Here is an 11,574-nt window from a genome sequence, read left to right on the forward strand (position 1 = left end):
ATGGGGGACGGTGGCGCGTCCTCGCCGGTGAATTTCCAGAATGGCTCCGGCAGCGAGGCGCCGGACGCACCGGACTCTGCGACAGCAGCCGTGTCCGAGCAGTGGATGGTGGGGATGAGCGTGCTGATGTGTCTGATCGTCGTGTCCATTGTGTTCGGCAACATCCTGGTCATCGTGGCCATCGCCAAGACGCAGCGGCTGCAGACGCTCACCAACGTGTTCATCGTGTCTCTGGCGGGCGCGGACCTCATCATGGGGCTGCTGGTGGTGCCGTTTGGCGCCGCGCTCGAGGTGCGCGGCTCGTGGCTGTACGGCAGCTTTTTCTGCGAGTTCTGGATCTCCGTGGACGTCCTTTGCGTCACCGCCAGCATCGAGACCCTGTGCGTTATCGCCATAGACAGGTACGTGGCCATCACCTCCCCGTTCCGCTACCAAAGCTTGTTAACCAAAGCGCGGGCCAAAACGGTGGTGTGCGCAGTCTGGGCCATCTCTGCACTGGTCTCCTTCCTCCCCATCATGATGCACTGGTCCCGGGACAGTGTGGACACAGCCTGCTACGACGACCCGGAATGTTGCGACTTCGTCACCAACAGGGCATATGCCATCTCCTCATCCATCATCTCTTTTTACATTCCTCTGCTGGTGATGATATTTGTTTACGCCCGCGTGTACAGAGAGGCGCAGAAGCAGCTGCAGAAGATCGACAAGTGCGAGGGCAGGTTTCACAACACCTTAACCGGACTGACCTCTAAGTTCAAGAAGAGGCCGTCTAAGATCCTGGCGCTCAGGGAGCAGAAGGCGCTCAAAACGCTGGGAATCATCATGGGGACGTTCACTCTATGCTGGCTGCCCTTCTTCATCGTCAACGTGGTGCGCGTGTTTGGCGCAGAGGTGGTGGACAAGGACCTCTTCGTGTTTCTAAACTGGCTGGGGTACGTGAACTCAGCGTTCAACCCCATTATTTACTGCCGGAGCCCGGACTTCCGGAAGGCTTTTAAGCGGCTGCTGTGCTGCCCGAGGCAAGCCGACCGCCGGCTGCACATCAGCTCCTGCGACCTGTCCCGCTACTCCGGCGGGTTCGTCTCCGCTCTGGAGCCCGGCACGTTGGGGCTGTGGTCGGATTGCGTCGTCTTGGACAACAGTGACAGCAGCCTGGTCGGGGCCGCGAAGCTGTCGCACTCTGAATCACAGCTGTGAAGGGAAGACAAGTGCTTTTGTTGAGGTGGATTACTACAGCCTGGGAAAGGATGGCAACAGCGGGCGTTTACTCCTTGAACGTGGGTTTCTTTTTGGAGAGGTGTGCGTAAAAGAGCTGCATGCAGCATGTGGCTCTGTCCGATATCATAGAAGTCAATGGTCAGACGAAATCACCTGCATTGTGTTTAAAAGCCATATTTCTTTTTATTATAAAAAGAGAGCAGGACCAATGTTCTTTCCAAAATGCGCAAATCTCCCCAGGACAGTTCAATGTCCAAGATGATCCAATGTATATAGCAACCCTCATCGTTTAATTAAGCGGATCAAATAACACATACTCGGTGCTGCACTTAAAACAGGATTTAGTGAATTGGCACTCCTTTCAAAGAGTTTAATCCTCATGTTTTTGTTTATTTCTTATTTTATTGGACCAGGAGTTCAGTGTGAATTGACGCAGATAATCGATTAAAGGGTAGTGGTTTCCTTTAAATGATCCCCGGGCTCTCCATGGGTGATACTTTATTCTTAAAATGACCGCTCAGACGCACTGTAACACACTGATTGTTATTTAAATGCAGCGGACACGAGCGAGGCATTCGTCAGTGACTGTATGTCGCCACGTCGTAACCACAATGTGTTTTTACCTCACAGCTATCGGCAAGTGCAATTTGTACGACAGGTATTTGTTTATATTAAACATTTATGTAAAATATGTATTTATTCCACGCTGTCTTTTACTACATAAGTGAACGTGGGACTGATTCCCACGACCTTTGTACATATTGTATTATGGTGTTTAGTACTGATGTGAGGATTTTGAACCTCTCCTTGTCTTTCTCGTTTAAGCTTTACGTGCTATTGTGAGGTGGCGTGTTGACTTGTGAAATAAAAGGACGTTTCATTGATAATTATACTGTTTGAGCTTTATTTGGAATTTAATTATATTGACTGCTGAGAGCAACTAATACCTGACTGACCTCGTTGGAGAGATGAGCGATGGAAATACGATTTTTAAAACAATGGATGTCATACATATTCATGCACAATGGATTAACATGGTTATGCAATCAAGGTTTACATGTTGACTTAAGTCTCAACTGTCCCCTGATCAAGGTTTATACAGCACATCAATTGAAACAATTGTGTTATGGCTGGATTAAGATGATGATAAATCAGTTTTAGGGGGAAACACTATTTCTATCAATTAAAAATGTTTAAGCATTCAAATGATATTGGACTAGAATAATTAATTTGTTGAACGTTTACTGTTGCTACTGCATTTCACCCCAGTTTAATTTGTTTTGACATGCCGTAAAAAAAAAAGGGTGTGATTTTTAACATTCCAAGCCAATGCAATATTCTAAAACTTTAAAGATGCACTCCAGCGATGCAGTATTACACGTCCCTACACTTGTTAAATTAAGAGATTAAATTTAAAAAAAAAGATAAAAATGTGTGCAGCAGAGGCCGAAATAGCCCGGCTCTTAGTCCCTGGTATGGACTGTGCTCTGAAATCACATGATCCTACATTTACCATAATGCAAATTGACATCAGACCCTCCCTACCTCCTGAGTCCCGCTTCTCAGGTTTGTATCACAGGCTTTCTGTAAATAACCCTGATGATGTTTTTGAGATGTCAGCAGGGTTATTTTGTCAAGTTTCCCCAATAACCAAAACACACATCGTACTACTGGTTTCGCAGATTAAAGAGTACAGTATAGTTTTGAACTGACACATTATTGTATTAATGTGTCAAATAGGCCCTGTTTGTGTAGAACATGTTTTTTTTTAGCATGGCAGCTGTTATGATGTGACCCAAGAGAGATACTTTCTTTGGGGAATATTAATCAGCCCTTAAACTGGATGTCTTTAAAACACGTTTACATGGCGCTCTCCCAGAAGGCCAGAGTCGAACACTTCAATTACACCAGTAAAAAAAAGCCTCAATGGAACTAAACTCAGCTGTTTTGGCCAATGAAAATCATTTAGATATGATTGGCTTGACTAATACGTGTGAATGAGACCCAGCTTTTATTTAAAAAAAACAGCAGCAGTGCAGCCATTATCTTTGATGGCCCTTCTGGCAAAGACCCACTTCATTATTAAGCATTGTTTGCTTGGCAGGAAGTTTGTGTTTGGGCAGATTAGCAGTGGGCTCACTCACTGATGGAGGATGCAAATTGCATGTGTATCAGTGGACATTCTGGCTGCTCAAGTCAAAGGACATTAACTGATATCAGTGGGACCTCTGCGGTAACAGAGGTTATTTACGGTAAACACAGAGTTCACATTCAGAAATAATAATGGTTGTAATATACCTCTGGTGTTTCACTGCAGAATTTGATAATTAAGTTTACTAACCATGCCTTTAACTGCTGGAGGCCAAGACATATACATAGATGCACTATCACTAAATAACATTAATAATAACGTAATCCTCCTCTGCTGAATCGCCACTTTAACGTGGTAGAGGAGTTTGAGTGGCTCAGTGATCCTGGGAGCTATGTTGTCCGGGGCGTCAGCCCCTGGTAGGGTCTCCCAAGGCAAACAGGTCTCGGGGGAGAGCCCAGACTAAGAGCGGTTCAAAAAACCCTGATGATTTACGGCCCACGGATTTCCTCCTCGGACCGTGACCTCCAGCATTCACTGGGGCGTTTTGCAGCTGAGTGTGAAGCGGCAGGGATGAGAGTTAGCACCTCCAAATCTGAGGCCATGGTGCTCTGCAGGAAACCGGTGGATTGCTCCCTCCAGGTGGGGACAAACTGCCTACCCCAAGCGAAGGAGTTCAAGTATCTCGGGGTCTTGTTCACGAGTGAGGGTAAGGTGGAGCGGGAGATCGACAGACGGATCGGTGCGGCTGCAGCTGTAAAACAGGCGCAGTACCGGTCCGTCCTTGTGAAGAGGGAGCTGAGCCGGAAGGCAAAGCTCTCCATTTACTGGTCGGTCTATGTTCCAACCCTCACCTATGGTCACAAACTCTGGGTCGTGACCGAAAGAATGAGGTCTCGGATACAAGCGGCCGAAATGAGCTTCCTCCAGAGGGTGGCCGGGCTCAGCCTTAGAGATAGGGTAAGGAGCTCGGACATCAGGAGGGAGCTTGGAGTCGAGCCGCTGCTCCTTCGTGTCGAAAGGAGTCAGCTAAGGTGGTTCGGGCATCTAGTCAGGATGCCCACTGGACGCCTCCCATTAGAGGTTTTCCAGGAACGTCCAACTGGTAGGAGACCCCGGGGAAGACCAAGGACACGCTGGAGGGATTATATCTCCCGGCTGGCCTTGGACCCCGGATAAGCGGTTGAAAATGGATGGATGGATAACGTAATCTATATATAATATAACTATATGCAATTTGATGATATTCAAAATATTTAATATGTATTCATTTTCTATCAATGCAGAAAAGAACACTTATTTGTGTTTTTCACAAGAATTAGATGAGGAGATTGATACTCATTTCCTCATCTAACTCTATGCAAGACATGCTCATTTCTCAAAATATGGAACTGTTCCTTTATTAATTGCATTGTATTTGCTCCCACTCAAACTCAGTCAAATATGTATTCATTGTCTCTGGAGTATGGGGACATTTTAAAAGACCATGGTGCAACTCAAGGTGCAATGACATTTCCACATGCTGCCGTTAAAGCATACGTAATCTAATTCAAGCAAAGTTTCACAGCAGAATGAAGTCAGACATTTCCATAACCTCCCAAATCACCACAACCTCACTGCGCTGAGACTTTAAAAGGAGCTCTTTCGGATCCTCTCAGGCAACAGGTGTGAGGTTTCATTCAGTTATTAGATGGACTCAACCTCCTGTCGTTCCAGATCATGAATATTGTCTCTGCCAACCGTCGCCTACTGCCATCTGACCAACAAAAACATAATCATCAAAGGCAATATAAAAAAAATTGAGACTTCTTTGTGAATTGGGAATCTTCTCTTTTCCCAAATGCTACTCAAATTGATGCGAAAACACATATGCTTCATAACCTATTTTTAAATACACAAGCCTTCAAATAACCATTTGCGTTGCACAAAGATGGTGTACAAAAACAATATTCTGAATCAAAGTCAGTTAAAGAGGACTTGCATAGCAGTTGCCACTCATCGTGCTCCTGCGGGAACCAAACAAAAGACAAACGGAGATGAGCGATTCCGCTAATTGCAGCAGAAACATGATTTTGTAAAATGCTCTGCAAGTACTGTCATTTTCTTCAGGCGTAGGATGAAGGAGAGTTAGTTCCAAGGTTCACAGGTAGAAAAACAGAGCAGTGATTTAAGAAAACAAGAAATGTCAACACCTGGATGTAATTGTTGCTGATTGCTAATGATTATGACCTTATTGCAACCCAAATGATGAGCTAAATACATGCAACGGGAGCATAAAAGTGCACTGCTTTGCACAGCTTTTAAATGATTTCAAGTCTCTTGTTTGTTGACATCCAAAGTAATTGAAGTGTACTTTATATATATATATATACACACACACACACACTATTTAAAATGTGTTGTATTAGTCTGTTAAGCGATACAATTCAAACCCAGGTGATGGATTTATTGGCCATTTTGAGATAGCATGGGAAACAAAGTGTCTTATTTATGAATGTAGCTGAACGAGAAGCGTGCACTTGTGGAGACCCAGCAGCTGGCCCACGCATCTGATGCCAAACATTGATAAAACTCAACTCCCATTAGCTAATAAATGCCTTGTAACACTGTAAGATTAAATTCCTCTGCAATTTATTTTCCAGTCTAAAAATCACGCTGAGAATGTTGAGATGCGGTGCCAAAAGCAGGTGCTACGCTTCATGCGTCCATCTGTTTTGATTCCCATGTGAACTCGGAGCTCAGCGGTCTCCATCTGCCGGGCTTTGGCTTGCTATGACTGTTGCTCATGTCGCCCTAAAGATTGGGGCAAATTCAGTCAGTCGCATTCAGCATTTGTGTTTTTACGTTTCACTTAAAGAAGTATGAAACTGAGACACTCATGACTTACTAACTCATTTTAAAAACATGCACAATGGATGTAGCAAAGTAAGCAAAAGCATTTTCTCATTGGCTTCCTGGTTTCTGACTCCAAATTAGATACATTTGGCTCCATCAGAACATCAACGCATTGTGGCTCCAAAAACCTTCCCTGACCTTTTTCTTTCTTATTTGTACCTCGGGGTGCCAAAGTCAAGAGTCTTGACCCTTCAACAAGCCGATGATTCAACGCCGGATGGTCCAGGAGTCACTCTCAGTATGACAATGTGTGGGCCAACAGAAATGGTGATTAAAAATGTTGTTCGACATTTCTTTTCAGGGTTCAAATGAAAAGATACCACTTGCATATCTGCCTGTTACGCTACAGCCAGGATATGGCTAGCATAGCTTAGCAATAGCATATAGACTGGAAACAATGGGTAACAGCTAGCTCTGTTCAAAGGTAACAACGTCCTCCAACTGGAACCAGGACAGAGCCAGACTAGCTATCTCCCCCTCAGTCTTTATGCTAAACTAAGCTAATCAGCTGCTGGCTCCAGGCTCGTATTGAATGGACAGATTTGAGCGCGATATTGATCTTCTCATTTAACTCACAGCACAGAACTAGTCTTTCGAATCAACAGCACGACTGCACTGATGAGAGCAAACATTATCATCAGGTCCACTTCTGCTGACCCTGTGTCTCGCAGTTATCTTATTTTCAACCAGCTTGCCGACATCTGACCACCATCATACTTGCAAGGCGTTTTGATTCACAGATGTGAGCAGCGTAGTCTCTTCGCAGCCCCCTAATCCTTTTGAATGCCTTTCTTTTTAAGAATAACGTTACCATTGCTGGCTGGATTAACAGTCTTTCTCAATAATATTGTGGTCCCCAGTTGGACTTGCACACACATGCTGAGGGGCTACACGGAGCATTCAAGGCCCCCTGAGAGGGCAAGAGTCCAAAACAACAATGTTGCCCTTTTGCAATCCCTCAACTGATACTCTGCACGATTGTCTGACCGGTCTAGACTAGAGGACAACATGGGTGGTGCAAGTGAGGAGTTTGGAAGCATTTCAATTTCCCCTCAGAGGCTCTTCACATGTCCTCGGCGAGCACATGGAGGGAGAGCGACTTCATCCTCTGCTCAGTTAGACGTCACTCCTCGATATCTCTACATAGATATTAGTTTTTGGTTCAGAATGTTAAATACAGCTCCTTTACAGTATTACAAATAAAAGTGCTCATTCTGCAGATATGTCCCCTGTGACTGATATACATATACTGTATATATGTAGCATTTTCCTGTTGAAGCCGGCCAAAGTGGAGTAAGTTCTAAATACTTTATATACAGTTAGGTATAAACCAAAAGGTCACACGGTAAATCTGGGGAGAAAACATAGGAAAACAAATCTTTAGATTGTTCTCAATTTTTGGAACATTTCTCTTAACTGTGATCCTTTTGAAATGGGGAAATAGAAACAGCTTCTATGTAAGGGCTCACAAGCCGAGAGACTATTTTCTGTAATATCTTAAGTTGAATAATAACTAGGAGATAAAGTCGTAGTTGTGTAAAAAGCTATATTTTCTACCGAAATGTACCATTAAATAGAACTACTGAAGTAAAGCACAGTACTTGCATAAATGTACTTTCCACCCCTGCAGAGCAATGAAATGGAACAGCCGCTTGTTTAAAGGCCTTCATCACTCTCAAGGCCGAGGTGCTACCTTTCTGGCTGACTTATAGCCTCAGGCTTGTCTGCCCCCTGCATGAAGATACAGACGTGAGTTCTGGTTTAAGCATGAAACAAAATACATTTCATTCATAAATCTATTCACTGAATTGACTCTGCTGAAAGCAGCAGCACATTTGATTAATCACAAATCTGAATGAACATGTCAAAAACACCTGCTGGAGAAAATTACCCCTCAATTTCCCTCTCAGAGGTTGAAGTGAAGCGTCAGAAGAGGCAGAGCAGGTAAGTGGCATACAATCAAATCATTACTGAGACTTCCTACACGCACGAGGGCAGCTTTTTCTAATGATTTCTAATAGACTAGATGGATACATGAATATTCTAAATTAAAAAGGTCTGTTTTTGTACACAGAATGACAAGGCACTAAAGTCTAAAGACAAGTGGACTTCAATAATACTCATTATAGAGACCCATTCATATTCAAATATTGTTATCTTCATGTTGCAGCTGTAGTGGTGCTTGAGTTTGGATGTAATATAGTAAAGGAAAAGAGACAAGGACAGGACAGACTTTTTATCTTAGCACCTTGAGCAGTACTGACATGGTTGCTGCTGTGTCTAAAGGACACAGACAATGCTTTATGAATTCAAGGGTGGTCATCTAAGCTGATAGGAGTATCCTTTATCAGCGAGCTAAAAATAGCCAGGCAGCGACCATTGGCCTGAATTGGATATTTGAACCTGCTGTGCGCTGCGGTGCCTGCGGAGAAAATGGGAAATATCCCCCATACGTGACGAGAATGTCCAAAGAATCAAATGTGTTTTTTTTCCTGCTGAACTAATTATTATTTCATGACAGGTGCCATCGGTTGGTCTGTAGGTGTTTTTCAAAGTCTGCATTTGTGCATGCGTGGGAAAGAGAAAGCGCATGCATGATGTTCAATTTTGATGTGCGCAGATTCACAGGGTGACTCAAGATATTGTTCAACTGAACTATGAATTTGATCCAAAAGAAGAGATGGTGACAGCACGCAATTCTCCATGCGAACTAAAGCTGTAACGCAAAGAATAAAAACATTGAAAGAGTACTCCACCAATTAAACATTGCACAAAAAAAAAAAAAAAAAAAAAAAAAAATCACATTGTCAGACAAATGTGAGGATTTGCATCTTTTATTTATGTCCTGCAATATTATAATTTAATATTGCTGTGTTTGGGCTTGTTGGTCAAACAAAACAAGCAATTTAACACCTCATCTTGCACTTTAGGAAACTGATGTGCATTTTCACTATTTTCTAACATTATATATAGAACAATAACCAATTTATCGATAATCAACAATGACAAACCATTAGCTGCAAACCATAATGTTAACAGTATAATTCCTGTAACTCCATTGCCCTTGATATAGGTCAGCGACTCACAAATGAGGCTTTCATTGACACTAAAATGGCTGTAGAGGACTTGTTTTCGTTTGTATTTTTGGGAGTATTCCCATAGATTTGGGTTTGAAATCCTCGGAGAGGCTGCCTGGTTTGACTGGCAGTGGTGCAGTGATATGCGTGACCTCCAGCACGGCTGACACTGCCGTTTTCCAAATGGGATCTAAAAGACTCCGAGTGAGAGAGGTTATCTCAGTGCAAAATGTCCCAACCTCAATTACACTTCATTCCACTGTACCTCAATCAAACAATAACCAGAACAGAACATGTCATTGTCATGTCAATCTAAGTTTTATGGCAAAACAAAAACATGAAACACTGTAGGACATTCAAGAGAAAGTTAAGACTCATCTCTTTTTGTTCCCTGGAAACACCATATATACAAACATAATCCAGAATCAGCATGTTTTTTTTTTTTAAAAACCTCTCATCATTTTACAGAATGACATATTTACAAATGTATATTATAATCACAGTTTGAATATTCCACAAAACAGGGCAGGGGGAAATCATTGCACAGCAGGAGGAAAAATGTCAAACTTCCAATTTAAATCTCTCACTTTGACACAAACACACTGAACTCCATTTTATCATATCAATATAGTGAAACATGATTAATGTATTCACACAATGCTTCTGCATGGCTTGGTTTCAAGGCTGTGGAAATGTGGGAAATCTTGGATCGGCATGATTCTTACAGGAGACACGCTGTGATCAACACAGAAGCAGCGTATTAGCAATGCTTTGAGAATTTTGAGGAAATAATGAGGAAATCCTATGCGATGATTTGCATAGGTTGTATTTTAATTCTGTCCCAGAAACTGACTGTAAAGAAACAACAAAAAACACGATGATTTGCGCCTAGTCAGCAGCAAGCAGCTCATTTTACCCATTGTTTTAGATGCATGAAAACATCCAGATCATTTTTGTTTTGAAATAATCAACTGCCTTAATAGAAACAGAAACCCTAAAGTGATCAAACTACAACCGTTCTGAACCTTTTGGAGGTTAAAAGGTTACCAAGTTTCAATATCAAGGAGAATCAAGACGTAATCTTCAGGTGTGCCTCGCAAAGAAATCAGTTTGGATGAAATAAAAGCACATCAAGTACATCAAACGCAAAGCAAGGCATTAAGGACTTCATGACTTCAATCCTGGAAACTTTCATCTCTGTTCACATAGTGGACCATTTCAACATAGCCTCCGGGTGTATGGGAAGGGGATCAACCTCCAACCATTCATGACTCATAAACGCCTGTTTCTGATTGGGTAAATAAAGAGATGGAGGCTAATGCTTTGTGACAGCTTCTGCAATCAGATCAAATAAGGAGCAAGGAAACTTTACTATTGTTGAATCAAGCTAGTTGCCTGCTTAATACCCTTCATACTGTGTATGCGGGTAGACTGAACATCTGTGAATGAGAGGCAGAAGCTGCAGGGGTGTGTGCGTGCGTGTGTGGCTGACAGACTCTGGTCTAAATGCAAATCAAGTGTACCAGTACTCCTCTGGATGAAACAAACTTCACGGTCAATCTGTTGAAATCCTATAAGCTCCGACAGCTGAAGCATGTACACAAGGTGTAAACGTAAAAGCTTGAGAGGTTATAAAAAGGCACGCATGCAGCCATGCACGCAGACTCACACACACACAAGTTGGACACTAAATATTCAAACACCTGCAGTCGCATGTTGCACGTACACAAGCATAAAAACAGACATATATAAAACAGAATACTGGCGCACAGACTCATTCAGAACAAAACAAAAAGACAAGATAGAAATAAAAAACTAACAAATCAATGAAAGGAACAGCATTGCACTTTGTCCCTGGATATCTTTCTGTAGGTTCCATTGGCTTTCCTGAGCTACAGCTACAGATACGTCTGATTCTTCTACACTTGATTTACTTCAACAGACAAAGTGACACGAGAAAACAAAAGTGTGATAAAAGAACCTGAACATTTTTGTCTTTTTCCAGATCAAATTGTGCACACGGTGCAAAGAAAGTTTCTACGAGCGGTTATTATCTCTGTGTCCACGGTTTGATATCAGGAATGCTATTGATGCTGACAAACCACTTTCATGGAAGCTCACACAAACAGCTTGAGATGCTCACGTCTCATTAGGAGAAGACGTTGCCTGTTGGTACTAATCATTCAGATTAGTAAAGGAAAGGCAACAATATTCTAGGTATTTATTATTTAAAATTAAAAGCAAAGGCCAAATATTCTAAGAAAGCTTTATAAGTGAATAATAAAATAGATAACC

The 11,574-nt window shown here is 42.5% G+C and overlaps 1 protein-coding gene across 1 annotated transcript; it reads left to right on the forward strand.

Annotated features, from left to right (window-relative positions):
* On the forward strand, positions 1–1,197 carry adrb1 (adrenoceptor beta 1; the record flags this gene model as incomplete). The annotated part of the gene is made up of 1 exon (XM_079214021.1): positions 1–1,197. One exon carries the CDS (start codon positions 1–3, stop codon positions 1,195–1,197), a length of 1,197 nt encoding a protein of 398 aa, XP_079070147.1.
* Positions 1,198–11,574: the final 10,377 nt, after the last annotated feature.

This window comes from Taurulus bubalis (assembly GCF_910589615.1).
Source record: "Taurulus bubalis genome assembly, chromosome: 2".
Lineage (NCBI taxonomy): Eukaryota > Metazoa > Chordata > Actinopteri > Perciformes > Cottidae > Taurulus > Taurulus bubalis.